The sequence below is a fragment of the Paramormyrops kingsleyae genome, chromosome 3 (genome assembly GCF_048594095.1).
Source record: "Paramormyrops kingsleyae isolate MSU_618 chromosome 3, PKINGS_0.4, whole genome shotgun sequence".
Classification (NCBI taxonomy): domain Eukaryota; kingdom Metazoa; phylum Chordata; class Actinopteri; order Osteoglossiformes; family Mormyridae; genus Paramormyrops; species Paramormyrops kingsleyae.
The window spans coordinates 35,031,683-35,052,665 of record NC_132799.1 but is presented as its reverse complement, the minus strand read 5'-3'; the positions used below and the strand labels follow the sequence as shown (position 1 = coordinate 35,052,665).

The window sequence follows — 20,983 nt, the reverse complement described above, 5'->3', positions numbered from 1 at the left end:
ACAAAGATAAAGGCCATTTAAACTGGAGTACCTTAAATCTGACAAGTTGTCCAGCTAACCAAGAAATCCTGCTTTTTGAAATGTTCCTGGTATTGCCAAATGACTTTCTGACTTCTTGTACTGGAACGCAGTTAACTCAGGTGTGACGTCATTCCTAGCTCTAACTTCCAACCTCTGAGCTAAATGGAAAGTAGCATTAGACTTATATCGATTTCATTCCTTGACAACTGTATGTTTTTTATATTGTAGCTCTGGGCAGACCAAGGCATCACAGGAGCATAGAAGTAACAGGACTGTAACAGGCACCCAACGAGCACCGAACCAAGTACTCAGATGGGAAACACAAGGTTCTCCGACGCTGAACTGCAAGGTACACACACAGTGGGGGAGTTATGCAACCTAAGGATATGCAAGGATCGGACAGGGTCTACACAAGACAGGGGCAAACACATGTGACAATAAGTAAATGCAACCATCAACAACAACAACAAGGGCTATTTACACTTGCATGCAGGGCATGCTGGGGCATGCGCCCCTGCTGGCCCTACAATATACTCTTTGCCTCACTAGTATGTAAATTTGGAGAGTGGCCTCAACCAAATAAAATAAATATAAATAAATAATTAGAACCTTGTGTATTAAAATAATCAGCTTTAAAATTATCTGTCAGATGAGAGGTACACAGTGTACTGCATGGGTCAACAAAAATGTTTATGCATATGAGAAATCCATATACATCTTACAGTGTAGAGTCAGAGAAAAAGCTGTATATTCAGTTTGCATATGAATTTATATACTCTTCTAATAGCAGGATTATGGATCGTCATCGTAAGACGAGTGTGTCATGCCTTGTGTTTGTCCTGCCTGTGATCTTGTGTTAGATATGCAAGGATTAAATATGGATGGACGTCATGAAAGAATGAAAGAATGGCAGTAGACCAGTCAGCCCAAATACCAAATTCAGTTATAGATTGCAATTTGAGCATCGTCTTTCTAAGCCTGACGAGAGCCTTCTAGCATGCCACAGCACAAAATGGCAGAATACCAGTTTTCATTTATTAACATAACTGTCTATTTCTATTCACCCTTTGTGTTGCAGTGATCCAGCTCCTAGGAGATATGCGAATGTAAGAGACGCAGCTTAATCCTGAACTGGAGGCCAATCCATTGCAGAACACTGATGGTTACCTTGAGCCTAGAGGTACGAAGAGCTGTGTGTATGTAAGAGACTCCTGGTGTTAAGCCATCTCAAATAATCACACTCATATGACCGTGCTTATCTGTGTTTTAGAGTTAAAGTTAAACGTGACCTTTAGACCGATACAGAGCTGAATATGAACACAGTGGTCATAGACATTTGCACAATCAATAAGCCACAAGTGGATACATATCCTGATGTGCAAGCTTAACATCCACGCAGCAATTACAGGAACACTGTCTATATTATGTCATTTCCACGGCTTCCTGTTAGTGCAAATTGGCTTAGATAAACTGCTCATACTATTGCTATGGCAGTAACCTTAAGAGGAACTGATATTGTTTTGTGAACAGGCAGTGAATGTGAGGGAATGTTTTTCTGTTGAAGGACAAACCAGATAGACTCTGAGTCCTTGGTACAGTAGGAGGAAGCAGCTTGCCAGATGGAGGAGAGCAGTCATGAAGCAAACCAGAATAAGACAAGAAAGTTTGCATCTCAAAATTATACTCCCAAAATTACACTCCAAATTTGACACTTCCTAAACAGAAGACATTGCTTACTTGTTCCTCACCAACCTTCCTCATCCTGTCAGAACTGGGCAGCATATTTCAGGTACTTTTGTAGGCATCAGTAGATGCTCATTAGACAGATGCTCTGTCCTGCCTTCTACATGCCCTGTTATAGAATCTTACAAGTGCTCCAAGAAATCTATTACAGTACATGTCCTGTAGTTCTGACACTGGTTTCCATTTCTAAATGTTTGATATGCAGGGATCTCTTGAGCAATCAGAAATTGGTAAGACTTAAAATGTATGGAACGGATGCAAAAATCTTGAATTCAAGTGACAACGACATTACTTTAGGTTATATGCTTTATTTATCCTACAGTAAACACAATCAACGCTAATAAGGAAAATATTGTATCCTTTAGGAAAAATATGTAACCATATTTTTAAACAACCAACTACCAAGACAGTTGATTTGATAAACAGAACAAATTTCCTTCCAGAATATAAACAACTCACTTTTAGCCTTTAATGACTGCTTCACTGAACCATGCAGGATTTGATGGCTTGTGTCTGGCAGGACACTGGTAGCGTCTCTCTCTTTCTTAAAAACAGCGTTGAAGGTGAACATGTTGGGCTTGTTTTACAGTAAATCTGCATTTCAATTAATCCTAGCTCAAGATATCCTCAGGAGTGCAATATCCTCCAGTCGTATAGGTTGATTATTTTAGGAGTTCCCAGCAAAGAAAAATGCATATTCAATTCTTATTCACCACAGTCAAACTTTCCATCAAAGAAATCTGAAAGCACTGAAGAAATAAACAAAATATGTACAACACAGTTCAGTACAGCCTCATCATCGCACTGCCCTGAATTACATAAACGTTCATGCAAATTGATAAGTATGAATGTATATTTTACCTTAACTTCCTTCAGATATTTCATAATAAATCCAAATCATATCTTCAGGAAAAAAATCAAAAGATGTTTTGCATCATCTCTAGATAACAACAACTGTAAACTTAGCTTCACCCAAATCTCTTGATGAAGGTCAATTTCTATTACACTTACATCAATTTACTTATCAGTCGTTTTTATTCAAAGTGACGTTCTATTGCGGAAACAGGGTCAGCCTGTCTCTGGAGCACTAGGGGCTCGGGGTCTCATTCTGGGGCCCCACAGTGATAACTCTCTCGGCCACAGGATTCGAACCCGTGCCCCTCCATTCACAGACATAAACCATTTCATGTTAAAACAGCAATTATTACTGTAAACCCATTCTTTGGTAAACTGGTAGAACCTGCAATGCATGATCCTCACATATAAATTTATGTGCACCATAGTCAAACAGACATTTTGGTTAATTATCACAGACACAGTCAAGCCATTTATCAGTGCTGAAATGATTAAGGTCTCCTTCCATTTCAGAAATATGACATTGTATTTCCTAAACCATATTAACATGGAAAAAATACCAGAAAACAAATCCTATTCTAAAAAGTATTCGTAGCATATTCTAAAGGCACAGTTTTGGTGAAAATGGACATAATTCCATTGTGACGTGTTATTTTGCCTGCAAGCCAAAATATTTTTTTTAAAGAAACATACTTTAAGAATAATAAATCCCAGCAGTTATAACAGCAGTTCAGTTTTTCTCTTTGGCGCATGTTTGCTAAACACCTAGCATCTGGGATGCACAGATTTTTGAAAATCACAACATATGATACGTATCTTAAAATACTACCAAACCGATTACACAGGATTTCCAGTAGTGAATTGTTTAGATCCAGCTTTTCTGTTACACATACAGCTTAAACCCTCATTGCCAATTGATTTTAGTAAGTCTGCACAAAGTTAAGAAGAATCAACTGATGACACAGGAGCTGTTTGAATCAGAGGTGCTTGTACTGGCACTTGAGTTTATGTTTGAGTATGAAGGAGAAGGGGCTGCATTGGGGGCTGGCTGGGGAGCCGCTCTTGGCCTCAGTGGTACGTTTGAGTAGTTGTTATAGGCACCATGCGGATGACACAACATGTCCTCATAGTACTGGATGAGGTATTCGGGGTACACCTGGTATTTCTCAAACACCACGTAGATGGAGGGATCGTTGATGTCATCCACGCAACTGTCGTAGAAATGGACGTCACCGCCGTCTTTCGATGGCGGCCGGAGGTAGCTGGAGTCCCCCTCGGTGTACTCCCCCACCAGCACGCGGCACACAAACATCGTCCTGATTCCTGAGGACTTGGTGTAGCCATGTGAATATTTTGCATCCCGGGCAAAGTAGCTACCTGTGAACAGTAAACAAAGCAATCAAATAAAGTCATATATTTTTTTTTTGCAATTTCACACATGTTGCTATGACCATCCATCCATCCATCCATCCATCCATTTTCCATAACTGCTTATTCATCACAGTGGCATGTTCAGCACAGACCTTCACCAAAAAAGCACAGGGAAATCAAATGATCTTTTCTTTTCTCTCCTTTAAGACATACAGACATCTATACACCAATGAGCTGTTACATTTTAACTACTCTCATGTGAACTAAAAAATGTAAAAAAAAACTTGTATTTCAAGTTCTGGGATATATTAGATAGTAAGCTAACATTCAGTACTCGTAATCGACATGTTGTATGCAGACGAAATGGACAGGGATCCAAGATGTGAGTGGCTGTGACAAGGGCCAAATCATTATGATCAGATGACTGGGTCAGAGGACCTCTAAAACGGCAAGGCTTGTGGGATGCTGACGGGCTGCTGCGGTCAGAACCTATTGAAAGTGGACCAAGGATGGAAAAACCATGAACCGTCAACAGGGAATAGGGTAGTCAGGACTCGGTGATGTGGGATGTGACTATAGGTATCCTGTCTGGTACAAACCAACAGAAGGGCTACTCTGGCACAAGTCACAGATAATTCTGATGAGTATCACGGGAGAAATATGTCACAAGGCACTGAGCCCTGCTGTGTATGGGGCTGCATAGCTGCAGGTCAGTCACAGTGCCCAGGTCAGTCACAGTGCCCAAACTGGCTCCTGTGCACTGTTGAAAACACCTACAATGGTCACACAAGTGTCGGAACAGGACCTTGGAGCAACTGACAAAGGTCGTCTGCTCCAATGAATTCCGTTTCCAATCGCATCATGCAGAGGGTGGGGTGTGTGTCTAGCATCTGGGCATATGTAGCGTGTAGCATGTAGCATGTAGCATGGCCACATTTGCAGCAGGGCTCCATGCACTGTATAGCCTATGAGCATCAAATATCAGCTGACCATGTAATATATCCCAGACATTGACACGCACTGATTTTACAAGGCAGTCAACATTATCCGCTTCACATGTCATAATGCTTTGGCTCATTGCCAGCTTGGGGTCTGGTGCCGCTGACGCATTTTGTGGGGTTAAAGGCCCAACAAAGATGCGACTATTCTGCCGAGGATGGGACTAAAACCGGTGATCTTCCAATCGCAGGCACAGAGGCCTAACCTACTGAGCTACAAGACTGGATCTCAAATCCACAACACTGTAGGTGTGTTTCAAACTGATCGTGAGAAATGTAAACAAGGTAAGACACTTCACCCGTTACACTAATGCTTACCTTTGCCGTAGGCCGTCCCGTGTGTTCCACAGATCCTCCAGTCAAAGTTCTGCTGGCAGATGGCATCCACGTGTTTGGAGTCAGTTCCATGGAAAAGGAGTTTCTCACAATCTCTTCCACCATTGTTTTTTCTCATCAGTTCTTTCTGCCTAAAAATGAAATGTGACATTGTGTGCCTTGACATCTGTAGGATATTGCTCATTTGTACTGGACTTTCTTCAATAAATATATATTTATTTATAGGTTTCAAATTCAAATATTACGTATTAGAATCTTGGAAACATATTTCAATCGCCATTGACTTCTACCGGACACGATCTTGTATGTGCTGTGAGACCATTATCACCATGATAGTTACGACAGGTAATTCTGTTCATGGGCTTCTGTTGGTTTAGACATTTCCCAATAAATGGCGCCTAAAACAATGCATTTATGAATAATAGCTTAGACCTCAGAGAATTGGCAAGGAGTGCCTTAATCCAGTGTGTCTGTGTGACCAACGTGAATCATCTTAAATAATCACAAAATGACAATGTTTCTTGCAGCTAAAGTGTTCCCTAAGGTACTCTGCAGATCCAGAACAGCCTCAGGCCTTTACACAGGGTCACAGTGGGATCTGGATCTCAGGTAGCATAAGGCTCAATGCTGGAGTACATTTCGCAGGACAGATATACACAAACGCACTACAGGCATTAGCCTAACCGTGTATCTTTCTACATAGAGAGGAAACCTGTATGACACAGGGAAATGATGAAAACTCCACACTTAGAGAAGTGGGCTTCAAAACCTTCTGAGATGTTCAGCAGCAGTACTACCGAATGAGCCACAGCAGGTTTCAGATAGAGCTAAAACAAATTCCTGGCATTAACAGACTTATTAATACATATCTGTGCACCAGACACAGATTCTGTTCCTCATTAGATGTTGCACAGTGAGATAAACCAGAGGGTAGCTGAAGGCACAGTAACAAGTGATGGTTTCAATGACTTCCAATGGCTTTGCTATTAACGAGACACCGGAAAAACTCACCACTGGAAAACTTCCCATAAGGCCTTGTTCTGAATCCTTTCAATATGGCGTACACTGAAGCCCAACATGGTTGTCCTGAAGAGAGCCAGGATTTCCTTGTACTCACTCGAGGAAGGGAGCAGAGTGACTTTCTTCAAAAAGCATAATAAACCAAAGTGTAAAATAGTTACAGGCAATTCAAAATATTAAAGTGCATTTTCATGACCAACCTTTCCTTTCATACTGGTCTGGTAACATCAGCTGATACATACTGTAATATGCCGTCACACAAATGAAAACTGTACCTTGTATCCTGTGTCTGTGACCTGGGACTTATCCCAGTGTGCTGGTAAGGCTTTGGAATTGGGTTGCCTGTACACTGTTTTTTTGCTGAAATAAAAGCAGAGAAACAAGCTTAGGAAAATGGAGTGGAAGGCCACAGTCATGGAGCGCCCATTAATCGTTTACATTTCAGCTAATGTCCCTCCATGAATCACCACCGTATCATGGTGGAGGGGTTTGCGGGCCTCTATGATCCTAGGAGCTATGCTGTCGGGGGCAATTGCCCCAGGTAGGGTCTCCCCAGGCATATTGGTCCTAGGTAAGCGGCTAGACTAAGTGCAATTCATAAAGACTCCCATGGAAAGTTTCAGCAAGGATAATTCACCCAGATTGGGGAGGCTGGGGCGCCGCCCTGGAGGTAGGCCGGCAGAAAGCACCGAGGCGAGTGCCCGGTGACCAGCTCTTTACCCCCTGGGCCTGGCCAAGTACAGCCCAAACTGATTACAAGGGTCTGCCCTAGACGCACTGATCGTCAGCTACGAAATCTGGCTTTAGGAACATGAAATGAATTTCCATCTAACATTTCTACCTACAAACCAGATTAAGCAACATGTAACTCCTTTGCTCTGCATTACCTTGTTTTGATTTTCTGTACATCCGTAGAAGACATAAAAACGGGTCGTCTTTGGACCAGTTTTTTGGTGCCATATCGTTTGTTTGTCTGGATCATGTCTGAAAAGCAAAAGAGATTAGACAAATTCTGACATTAGCATTGTTGCTCCTATTATTATCAGACATCCCAGGTCAAGAATCCTACACTCGAAAGCCACAGTCTGCCTTTACAGATGGAAATTAGAGACATGAACATTTGAGTAAAAAACAGAAAATGAGGTCCAGACTCTAAGACAAACAAATGATTACAGAACCCAAACAAAGCAAAAAAAAAGAAACTAAAGAAACCCCAGCCTACAAGATAATATGACTAACTGTGAGGACAACATCTCATGCAGCTGGTGTGGACCAACAACATACCTTGGAAATTAAGTTGATATGACTGTGAGCCTGCAGTAAACTCCATAACAGTAGAGCTGTCCTTCAGATATTCCTGTTCTATGACTTCACTAGTGATTGATGCAGGGTTGTACCCCCGATTCTGGAACAGAGAGGAAATGCGTGGCAGCCTTTTAATGGTTCACTACACCTCCATCCAGGTGCAGATTTACCATTAGGCAAGGGGTAGGCAGCCACCTGGGCCCCAGAAAATTAGGGGGCCTATGACAACTGAATTTCCAGAAGTTAATATTATCTTATATAAATAAACATATCTTTTAAATTACAGCAATGTCAGCTGTTTGCGTTTATACTAGGGATGCTCATTTCAATTAATTTTCCCAACCGACAACCGCCGTTCGTTAACCGAACATTAACCGTTAACTGATTAGATTAGAATATTAAATTCCTCTGGGGTCGGCGGTCCCGCCGGCGGGATCTGACAGAAATTTCGCCAAACCATTTAAATAACTCTGCGAGGTTTTATCATATACACATTTAAAAAACACCCTCAGAAACCTTGGACGGTCTACTTTTCAAATATATATATAGGTAGAAACTAAATATATTTTTATAGCTTCGTGATACGAATAGAAAGAACAAGAGTGACTGACTTAAGCGTCTGCGTCTCGAAGCAGCTCTGATCGCCTTCCCACTTGCAAATTGCGCTATTCGCATGATAACAACATGATAATCCGACAGTTAGTATTGGATAAAGAAATATGTGAATACGCCCATTGTAACCGAAATAAAACAAGAGCACATGTCTGGGTAGTGTTTACACCGATCGGCTACAATATACAGTAGCACACGGATACGTCTCTGCCGCTGAAGCTTTGCGCCAATGTTTCCATTTTCAGCAGCAAAGCTCATACCTGTGTTCATGGCTCAGTGGGCTAAGCCTGTGTGCCTGTAATCACAGTCGCCGATTCAAACCCAGTGTATTTAGAACAGCTGAGATGCCACAAAACTTCATACTACTACTAATAATTAAAATATATATAAAAACATTTTAAACCGTTTAACTGATAGTAATATTCGGTCAAAATTAATTATTCCGGTTAACGGTTAAACGGTCAAAAGGAGCATCCCTAGTTTATACCAACTACTTTCAGGATACACAAAGTTGCCCGCCCCCCCCCCCCCCCCCCCAGCTGAAATGGACTATTCCTACTTTGAGACTTCATTCTGCCCAGCATTCTTTTCACACTGGATTCTGGGGGCAGGTTACTGGTCATTTCACTGCCAAGTGAACTGGCACCAACTAACCCAATAGAAGAGCTCAAATCACACACTAACTAGCATTACATTTCCCATATCTTTGATACTATCCTGCTAGAGTGGTAGACAAATTGTGATAGACATCGCGAGAGCACAGTTAAAGAACACACTGTATGAAAAAATTGAAGAATAATCTTAGACTCAGGAGCACAATAAGCTGTAGACTACAGTAGGCTGCAGCCTAGGACCACAGCTAAAGAGGGAACAGTTAAACTTCTTAGATTTGGCCGACTGATCCACTGGCACAATACTCCGCTCCCCCCGACTGGTGATCAGCCAGTTTTAGCACTGGGAGCCTGCGCTTCAATTAGCATGTTATTAATATTCCATCATTTTTAATTCCCTCTCATTTCTATTTCTGCTCCAAAAAATAGCTCAGATAGCTCACTTTGGGGGCCCCCTGCCCATGTCAGGCAAGGCCCCCTAGAGACAGTCCAACCTTGCCTCCATCATAAGGTCAGTAAAAGTCAGATCAACAAGGGGCTCACCGACGATGCATACTGGACCCAGTTCCCATACTCGTCCTGCCAGTACCAGGCCCATTCGGTAGTAAGAAAGAAGGTGGGTTGTAGCACAGAGGACACAGTAGACAGACGCCTTACTTTGGATAGTCCTCGCGTCATTGTGTCAAAACACACAGGCTCAATCCCCCGACTAAAACAGAAGAGGGAACATGGCAAACAGATATGCATTTATCAATCTAACAGATTACACCCTAACTAATCAAGTCACTAACAAGTCAGAAGAAAACAAGTTGATATATATGAGCTGTACTGACACACTCTACTGTAGGGGAAAGGACTATCTGAAACCCTGAGTGACATGCAGAAACACCCATACAAACACCCACACATGCATAACTACCTGTACAAACACTAACATGGTACTGTGCAAGAGTCTTAGGCAGTCAAAAGAAATGTTTAAAGCTATTTATCTGGGTAGTTAGTGCACATTTGCTCAGAACAAAACACACAATTGGAAAAAGTGCAAATTAAATGTAACACAAATACTAGCAAAAAATTCTTCTGTTCTCCAAAAAGTTACTGATATCTTGCTGGATGACTAGATGAACAACGCTTCAGTTCCCAAACCTCTCCTAGGGGGCACCTCAGCCATTCCATGTATTTATTATTATTATTATTATTATTATTATTATTATTATTATTATTATTATTATTATTATTTCCCCACCAGCTCACTTAATTAACTTAATTAGTTAACAAAAAAATCAATGAGATATTGATTAGCTATATGAGGTGTGGTAGTGGTCAAAAAATACATGGGTGTATTGTATGGTTGCTACAAATACTGTGGTGATATTAGCAGAGGTTTTGAAATGGCTAAGCTAACACACTTTAACAGGCATAATAACATAGTTTTACACCAACATAAAAATCATTTAACATAATTTTCTTTGGCAAGACTTTTGCCCAGTACTGTACATACAGAAACACCTGCACCTTTATACAACCTCAAACATCTGTACAAACACCTGTAAAAGCAGAAAAATCTACACACACCTGTACAATCATATATACACAAAAGTCCAGTCATACATGCAGAAATACCTGTACAAACACTCATACACACAAAAACACTTGTACATTCATACATCCACAAATATGCAAAAATCTACACTAACACTCATACACGCACAAACACTTACACCTGTAGAATTCACACAAATACTCACACAATCACTCATAAAAGACACAAATACTTTTACAAACATGCACAAATCCATAAATACTTACACAAAACCTCATACATGCAAAAAACACCTGCACAATCAACTGACCTCAAAATAAGGTTTATGTTATGGTACAGGAATAAAAATTGACCGAAGATTGGTATTAAATTGTTGATCTATATGTATTGTACCGATTTTTATAATTTGCAGATTTTAAAGTATATGAAAATAAGTAATAAAAATGTCATTCCTCACAAACCTGTATGTTTTGCATGGGTTACAGAAATCTTTCTCAACCTCCTCGTTGTCCAACAGAGTAGACCAGCCTTGAGGGGTCTTTACTTCCCATTTGTACGGCATGTTGAAATGAACTCTTCTGCACTTGTCTTTGGTGCAAAAAAACACAAAGGTAAGCCACTGGTACCTTAGAAGCTGTTAATTAATAAGGCTTAATGGGTCAGGGTAGAGAGTATCCTTAAATGACACATTGCTGTGTTTACGGGGGAACGCAATATACTTAATGCAGCTTCTTAAATAATGTATGAAAGTATTATGTACAAGCGTTGGTAATTTTATTTGAACAAACAACACAACAGGAAAACAACAGAATAGGGATGTTTATCAGTATCAGCTCTAAAATCAAATCACACCCCCGCTTGTTTTATCAGAACTTGGCTTGGCTCAGCCCCAGACAGGCAAAAACCCTCTGGCACTCTGGGATAAGGGCTCAAACTTGCCCCCCTGGGCAGTATTTCACCCCCCCGATACCTTAATCCATTTTAACAGATGGTTCTTAGAAAGTTAATTTTACTGGATTTCCATGAATTTTTTTCCAGATTATCCTGAACTGTCCGGAAGTGTTTGTTCAACTGCTGCTGTCACTAGAATTAAAAGCTTAAGTGCTTTTCTGTTCATTCGTTTGTTTGTCCCTTGCTTGCTTGCTTCCTTCTTTCCATCCATCCATCCATCCATCCATCCCATCATTCATTCATTTTGTAACTGCTTGTCCTATTCAGGGTTGCAGGGGGTCCAATGCCTATCCTGGAGGCTATGGGTGCAAGGCAGGGAACAACCTACCAGAGGGCACACTCACACACCATACACTCACACACCATACACTCACACACCATACACTCACACACCATTCACTCACACACCATACACTCACACACCATTCACTCACACACCATACACTCACACACCATTCACTCACACACCATACACTCACACACCATACACTCACACACCATTCACTCACACACCATTCACTCACACACCATACACTCACACACCATTCACTCACACACCATACACTCACACACCATACACTCACACACCTTTCACTCACACACCATACACTCACACACCATACACTCACACACCATACACTCACACACCATTCACTCACACACCATTCACTCACACACCATACACTCACACACCATACACTCACACACCATACACTCACACACCATTCACTCACACGCCATTCACTCACACGCCATACACTCACACACCATACACTCACACACCATTCACTCACACACCCTACACTCACACACCATTCACTCACACACCATACACTCACACACCATTCACTCACACACCATTCACTCACACACCATACACTCACACACCATACACTCACACACCATACACTCACACACCATTCACTCACACACCATACACTCACACACCATACACTCACACACCATTCACTCACACACCATACACTCACACACCATACACTCACACACCATTCACTCACACACCATTCACTCACACACCATACACTCACACACTCACACACCATACACTCACACACCATACACTCACACACCATACACACACACACCATACACACCATACACTCACACACCATTCACTCACACACCATTCACTCACACACCATACACTCACACACCATTCACTCACACACCATTCACTCACACACCATACACTCACACACCATACACTCACACACCATTCACTCACACACCATTCACTCACACACCATTCACTCACACACCATACACTCACACACCATACACTCACACACCATTCACTCACACACCATACACTCACACACCATTCACTCACACACCATTCACTCACACACCATACACTCACACACCTTTCACTCACACACCATACACTCACACACCATACACTCACACACCATACACTCACACACTCACACACCATACACTCACACACCATATACTCACACACCATACACTCACACACCATACACACACACACCATACACACCATACACTCACACACCATTCACTCACACGCCATTCACTCACACGCCATTCACTCACACGCCATTCACTCACACGCCATTCACTCACACGCCATACACTCACACGCCATACACTCACACGCCATTCACTCACACGCCATACACTCACACACCATACACTCACACACCATTCACTCACACACCATACACTCACACACCATTCACTCACACACCATACACTCACACACCTTTCACTCACACACCATACACTCACACACCATTCACTCACACACCATACACTCACACACTCACACACCATACACTCACACACCATATACAGTACTCACACACCATACACACACACACTCACACGCCATTCACTCACACGCCATTCACTCACACGCCATTCACTCACACGCCATACACTCACACGCCATACACTCACACGCCATTCACTCACACGCCATACACTCACACGCCATACACTCACACGCCATTCACTCACACGCCATTCACTCACACGCCATTCACTCACACGCCATACACTCACACGCCATACACTCACACGCCATACACTCACACGCCATTCACTCACACGCCATTCACTCACACGCCATACACTCACACGCCATACACTCACACGCCATACACTCACACGCCATACACTCACACGCCATACACTCACACGCCATACACTCACACGCCATACACTCACACGCCATTCACTCACACGCCATTCACTCACACGCCATACACTCACACGCCATTCACTCACACGCCATTCACTCACACGCCATACACTCACACGCCATACACTCACACGCCATTCACTCACACGCCATACACTCACACGCCATACACTCACACGCCATTCACTCACACGCCATACACTCACACGCCATTCACTCACACGCCATTCACTCACACGCCATTCACTCACACGCCATTCACTCACACGCCATACACTCACACGCCATACACTCACACGCCATTCACTCACACGCCATACACTCACACGCCTTTCACTCACACGCCATACACTCACACACCATTCACTCACACGCCATACACTCACACGCCATTCACTCACACACTCACACACCATACACTCACACACCATACACTCACACACCATACACTCACACACTCACACACCATACACTCACACACTCACACACTCACACACCATACACTCACACACCATACACTCACACACCATACACTCACACACTCACACGCCATACACTCACACGCCATACACTCACACGCCATACACTCACACGCCATTCACTCACACGCCATACACTCACACGCCATACACTCACACGCCATTCACTCACACGCCAGTCACTCACACGCCAGTCACTCACACGCCAGTCACACACCATACACACACACACACCATACACCAGTCACTCACACACCAGTCACTCACACACCAGTCACTCACACACCATACACTCACACCATACACACACACACCATACACACACACACCATTCACTCACACACCATACACTCACACACCATACACACACACACCATACACTCACACACCATACACTCACACACCATACACTCACACACCATTCACTCACACACCATACACTCACACATTCACACACCATTCACTCACACACCATACACTCACACACCATACACTCACACACCATACACTCACACACCATTCACACACCATACACACACACCATACACACACACACCATTCACACACCATACACACACACACCATACACTCACACACCATACACTCACACACCATACACTCACACACCATTCACTCACACCATTCACTCACACACCATACACTCACACACCATACACTCACACACCATACACTCACACACTCACACACCATACACACACACCATACACACACACACCATTCACACACCATACACACACACACCATACACTCACACACCATACACTCACACACCATACACTCACACACCATTCACTCACACCATTCACTCACACCATTCACTCACACACCATACACTCACACACCATACACTCACACACCATACACTCACACACCATACACACACACACACCATACACACACCATACACACACACACCATACACACACCACACACACACACACCATTCACTCACACACCATACACTCACACACCATTCACTCACACACCATACACTCACACACTCACACACCATTCACTCACACACCATACACTCACACACCATACACTCACACACCATACACTCACACACCATACACACACACACACCATTCACACACCATACACACACACACACCATACACTCACACACCATACACTCACACACCATTCACTCACACCATTCACTCACACACCATACACTCACACACCATACACTCACACACCATACACACACACACCATTCACACACCATACACACACACACCATACACACACACACACCACACACTCACACACCATTCACACACACACCATACACTCACACACACCACACACACCACACACTCACACACCATTCACACACACATGTACGCCTACGGGATATTTGGTAACTCCAATTAACCTCAGCATGTGGGGGGACACTGAAGTACCTGGAGGAAACCCCACGATGACACGGAGGAGAACATGCAAACGCCACACACAGAGCCGCAGTGGAGACTCAAAGGTGTGAGGCAACAGTGCTAACCACTGCGCCGCCCTCTTTTCTGTTGCTTAATTTCCTTATTTATTCACATTGTTTACCTGATCTTATTCAGTAGATGTTGTTAGAGATACAAAACTACTATTAAAATACTTCACTGGATAAAAGCATTACTGTGGTGCAAAGGTTTTTCTTACAGCTCTACTCCCACGGCATTTTCACAGAAATAATGGTCTTACCTCCATATCTGCAGCTGCCTTTGACAGAGTAGATGCAAATGTCCATTTTGTCTAAGGAAAAAGGTACAATTTTAAGTACTGATAGGACTTCTGTTGGTCACCCGCTTTGGACAAACTATGCCAACAGTAGCTCTGCTAAATCTCAATACAGATTTACTGATATCAATATTCCCCATGATCCTGTACTAGATAAATGGTTTAATGATCTCAATATCGATAACATCCATGCCTCTTCTGAACAATTATCTTGATTGGTTGCTGGGGGCCTAAATCCTCTTCAGGCAGCACAGGGCACAAGGCAGATACAGCCTGGACCGGATGCCGGCCAATCACAAAGCACATACACAGATACACTACAGGCAACACAGAGACACCCATTAGTCTGACTGCATGTCTTTCTGGGAGGGAATCCACTCAACACATGTTGTTTAAACCCCCAGTCCTGAAGGTGTGAGGAAAGTGTACTACCTACTGAGCAACCCTAACACTAATAACACTAATCATAAAACGCTATATATTATTAAGATAAACAAGATAAAATTTGAATGAAACACTGGCAGTACCTGGATTGGGGTCATGACCCATTTTTGGATTATTAGCAATTTTCAAGGCTTGTATGTTCTGGTAGACAGACAGCATGGAAGCGATGAGGTGAGGGGGTATTCCTCTCCCCTGAAGGGTCTTCAGTGGGTGGGGCTCGAAGAAGTCATGTGACCTGGAGCATTCCACCCCAGAGCTGCATGTGCCCTTGACATACTTCTGACAGATGTGGAGCTTTGTACAGCTATCCTGTTGCTTGCAGTTTCCATACTCCCCGCTGCCTTGGTTATACAGAAAGCACAGCTGGCGACGAAGAAAGAGATGTTATCCAAGCACTGATTGGACAGTGGTGGCTTTTCCTTGCATGGATTTACCATCAAAAAATCGTTTCTCATCATAAAATTAGTCACTGAGAAAGGGCAGAGTGACAAAAATACAACAGAGCCCAGTCCTTCCGTTTTATTCTATTCAGCAGATTCCTTAGTCCAATGTGACATACAAGCAAGAATTAGAGGGCAGTCAGTCAGCCAGCATCACTGGAGTGATTAAGGTTGACAGGAAGGGGCGCGATTTTATGATTAATCGCGATACTGGTTTTGATGATTCAATATCGATTCACAAAATCCCAAGATTGATCTTCTTCATTCCTGCCTTTTCCCTGCAGCTTTGAAAACCTTTTTATACTTACCAACAAGGTTCAGGTTATGTTCAGGCTCATGGATCACAGCACTTGAACCACTCAGAGCTAAGAAGTCGCTATATTACCAGACGCAACAAATGGCTTTTCCAAGAGAATTCTGTGACCGCAGTAAAGTCGGCCTTATATTCAATATCTGACTGTAAGATCGATCAACAAAAGCAAGCCAGGCGATTTTTAACCATAGACCTTTGATGTCCACAGGCAGAGATTCACACTGATTGTTTTTGTGTTTCAAGCCCTTTTGGTATGTGTGCTAAATCTCATTAATGAGAACATAAGAAATTTATAGATGAGAGGGGGCAATTTGGCCACTTGCTCAATATTTATGAGGAGCGGCGATCTCTGCTGTAACAAGATATTGGTTCAGCATTTTGAGTTGATACTCAGCCTTGCACCCCTTGGTTTTCCAGATTACAGGCAAAGTTTAATCAATATTTGAATGTTTCATGTTCAGTAGCTGTTGCTCATTTACAGTCACTGATGGTGAATGGACACAGTGCAAATATTAATAAAAATGCATAAAAATACATAATCTGAAAATCGAGTGATGTGCTTTGTCCCCCATAGTCTATTGTTTAAACCACTTTGCTGAACATGTCCATCTCATTTAGTTTAATGGTTATTAGTCCATCTATTCTACCATAATTATTAATGAACATGGATGTCACTGTCCTAAAATACAGTACTGTGCAAAAGTCTTAGGTAGCAAAAGGAAACGTTTAAAGATATTTATCTGGGCAGTAAGTACATATATTCTTGGAATAAAAAACACAATTTAACATTAGAACATGCAAATTAACAGTAACACAATAAAAACTAATTTCTGCTATTCTCCAAAAACGTTGATACCTTGTTGGATGACTAGATGAACACTGCTTCAGTTCCAAAACCTTAACCACAACACCCATTCCATGTGTTTCTTGCATTTCTCAACCAGCTTGCTTAAATAATTATTTGAGTATTAATTATTATGCTATTAACAAGTTAATAGTTTTACACCATAAGAAGATCATTTAAAAATAATTTCCTAGACTTTTGCACAGTACTGTATGTCAACAACTTTGTCATCTTTCCTGGATACAAATCTATGCTGTTGTGTGTGATGGATAAAGAAAATTTGGGTTTTGAAGAGTCACAATTTCATTTAATATTAATAATAAAAGGAGTGAGAGCACATGCTCAGCAATTAAAACAGCCATTGCCATTGTCTTAACAACAAACTGTACGTATGCATGTCCGCTGTCAGCGATCGGCTGCATCATGCCTTTCTAGTTTTGGCGGCAGCCCCTGTTGCTCTTGGCCGTTATTAAACTTTTGAACTTTTCACATTTTCTGTGTTCCACTGCAGTGAAACACTTAGGCCTATTGTGAGCCACACTTACGTGATTGGCTGATTGTTACACACGGTACGCTTTTATGTGCACGTGCTCCGGAAGTAATCCATTCCAGTAAATAAACCTGGTTTGACACTGACTGCTAATAGTTAGTGTTGATGTTGTTTATCTCAGATTGCATTTGTTTGGTGCTGTTAAATTAAAACATTTTGTTAGTACATTACAACACACAATTTTGTTTGTTGGTTAAATAAAAAAAATTATTGTTTAACACTGACTTTTGTTAATGTTTGACACTAATGTACACAATGAATTGATTCTCAAAGAATTGTTTTAAATAGACATTTCGTCAAAATTAAATGAAATTGAATATAATAAAAACCAAATCGAATTTGAAATGAATAAAATTTTATCGAACCGGGCACTTGTGAATCACTTGTGAGTCGGCCATAGGATTTGAACACACAACCGTCCAAACATGGGAACCCCTTGAGCTACACACCACTCCATCCATCCATCACTTGTTCAGTACAGACCCTGAATTCAGCCCCTGAATTCTAACTGCAATTTCTTACTCACTCTTTTTATTTTAATGTTATTTTAATAAATAGCTGCATATTCACGGTATAAATGCAGATGAGTGTTATCTTACAGGTGGCAGAAGTGCGCTGTCATTCTGAAGCAGCAAGGTGCACAGCTGGGTCCGGTCCAGTCCCTGCAGACTGTGCTCTTGAAGCACTCTGCTGTTGTGCTCCATGCTCAGGTTATGGCAAAAACGGCATCGTCCCCTGCAGCCATTACACCAACGCAGTCAGACAAACAGAACACACAAAATGAGCCCCGTCCCCCCAGGGAGATTTACCAGCTAGCACAATGGGGGAAAAAGTCAGAGGATTATGATGGCAAAAGACAGAATAACTTACACCCATAAGCATGGGCGTAAATTACGGGGGGGATGGGGGGGTTGTAGCCCCCCCAATAAATCAAAACCAGCTAATACAACCCCCCAAATAACCATTTTTCCCTCGTAATGGGTGGAGACCTCAACCCCCCCAATGTTCCACCCAAAGTTACACCCTTGCCCATAAGGCATTCCTCACAAAACCCTCAAGGCAACAGACAGAACAAGTTACACTACAGCGTGGATATGGCACCTGGTTTGCCTAGGAAATGTGACGAATGTCGCTGATGATCTAACATGAAGCGTAAAGTAATAAAAAGTGGCTTTACAGTAGAGGTTTCAAATGCGGTTAGAGACCACTGAGGGCTGGGGTGCGGTCTGTCTCTGCCTTCTGACAACATGAAACACAGTACCTGTGTCTTTACTATATAACAACAACAACAACAACAACAATAATAATAGGGTTTTAATATTCTTGTAAAGCTTAACTAGACTATAAGTTATTAGAAAGGACGTTCTCTAGTTCGTCTGTTTCCAACAGTGTCTGTGTAATGCTGAAATTATTTTTGATTGGCTCCCTTGTGAATTTTCCGTGCTGACGTGTTACTGTTATTAAAAAGAAACCTGGCCAATTTATATGGGTATCAAGTACAAGCATCACGAAACACTACGGCCTCTTATATAGAGTACATAGTTTTATTAAAAAAAATATATACTTCTATAAACTCGAAAGACGCTGCTGCAAAGAGGCATTAGTACGTGTTCTGAAATTCTTAATAATTATTACTTGCCTGCGGTTACTGGATACGGTTTTATATTACACGTAGGCCTACCTTTCTTTAATGTTCTTGCAGTCTCCAAATAGGTAGAATTTGCACAGATGCAAGTTACTGCAGTTATCACACGTTCTCGCTTTGCAGAGTCTGACGTTTGTTTTGGCGATCACTCTCTTCCTCCCGTTGAGAACAACAATGTGGAAACTGTCAGAAGAGTCATTTAAGACACAAGTGTTAAATCTGACACTAGCGGGCAAATCATCGTAGTCTATAGCCCCGCCATGGGCGCAGATCATTCCGGCGATCTGAACGCTCATTCTCGCTCCGTAACACGGCGCGACCGCAACTGGGTCTATTTTAACTGCGTGTAACAGCAACAGATCGTTTCATCTGCTACTGACGAAACGAAACCGAAACATTTTTTTGTGGCGTTGCTAGACGTCAGCGTCCGTGGGCGAGAAGCTGGATCGCAGGCTGACTGTCGCGTCAAAATGTCTCCCCTCTGCACATCTTCCTGTCTATAATTTGTCCTTTAACCTTTTGATTTTGCTGACAACTTTAATTGCAGCTGCATTTCAGTAATGGCAAAAGTGATCTGTGTCTGCATGCATACATACTTTTAATAGAAATAGATTTTACTAAAATTACTGATATTAATTAATTTATTTATTGATGTTTTTTTATATAATATTATTTATATTTGATCCAACTGAAGTTATGATTACAAAAATATTCAGCAAAACAAAGATGCAAAATGATTCTATATATAATAGGTTGAATTTGATTACTGTACCCTGTATTATACTGTTTAAAATCACAGAGATATGTAATGGGTTCTTTCGGGTGTAGGTCTATTTAGAGTATTTGACTTCCGTGACCGAAACGGTTCGAATTTTTTTTCGATGAACTTCGAAAATCCATTTATATGCACTTGCGAAAATTTTCCTTACATATTCCGTAATATATATTGAATTGTAATA

The 20,983-nt window shown here is 42.0% G+C and overlaps 1 protein-coding gene across 1 annotated transcript; it reads right to left on the bottom strand.

The window, feature by feature from the left end:
* Window positions 1-2,056: 2,056 nt before the first annotated feature.
* LOC111845687 (protein mono-ADP-ribosyltransferase PARP12-like) lies at window positions 2,057-20,512 on the bottom strand. Its single transcript, XM_023815288.2, has 12 exons — window positions 20,061-20,512; window positions 18,979-19,114; window positions 16,316-16,595; window positions 15,753-15,803; window positions 10,877-11,003; window positions 9,416-9,581; window positions 7,629-7,749; window positions 7,232-7,328; window positions 6,620-6,704; window positions 6,336-6,466; window positions 5,307-5,455; window positions 2,057-3,996 (listed from the first exon to the last, which is right to left on the bottom strand). The coding sequence occupies exons 1-12, from the start codon at window positions 20,318-20,320 to the stop codon at window positions 3,569-3,571; spliced, it is 2,031 nt and encodes a 676-aa protein (XP_023671056.2). The 5' UTR covers window positions 20,321-20,512; the 3' UTR covers window positions 2,057-3,568.
* Between the last annotated feature and the right edge of the window lie 471 nt (window positions 20,513-20,983).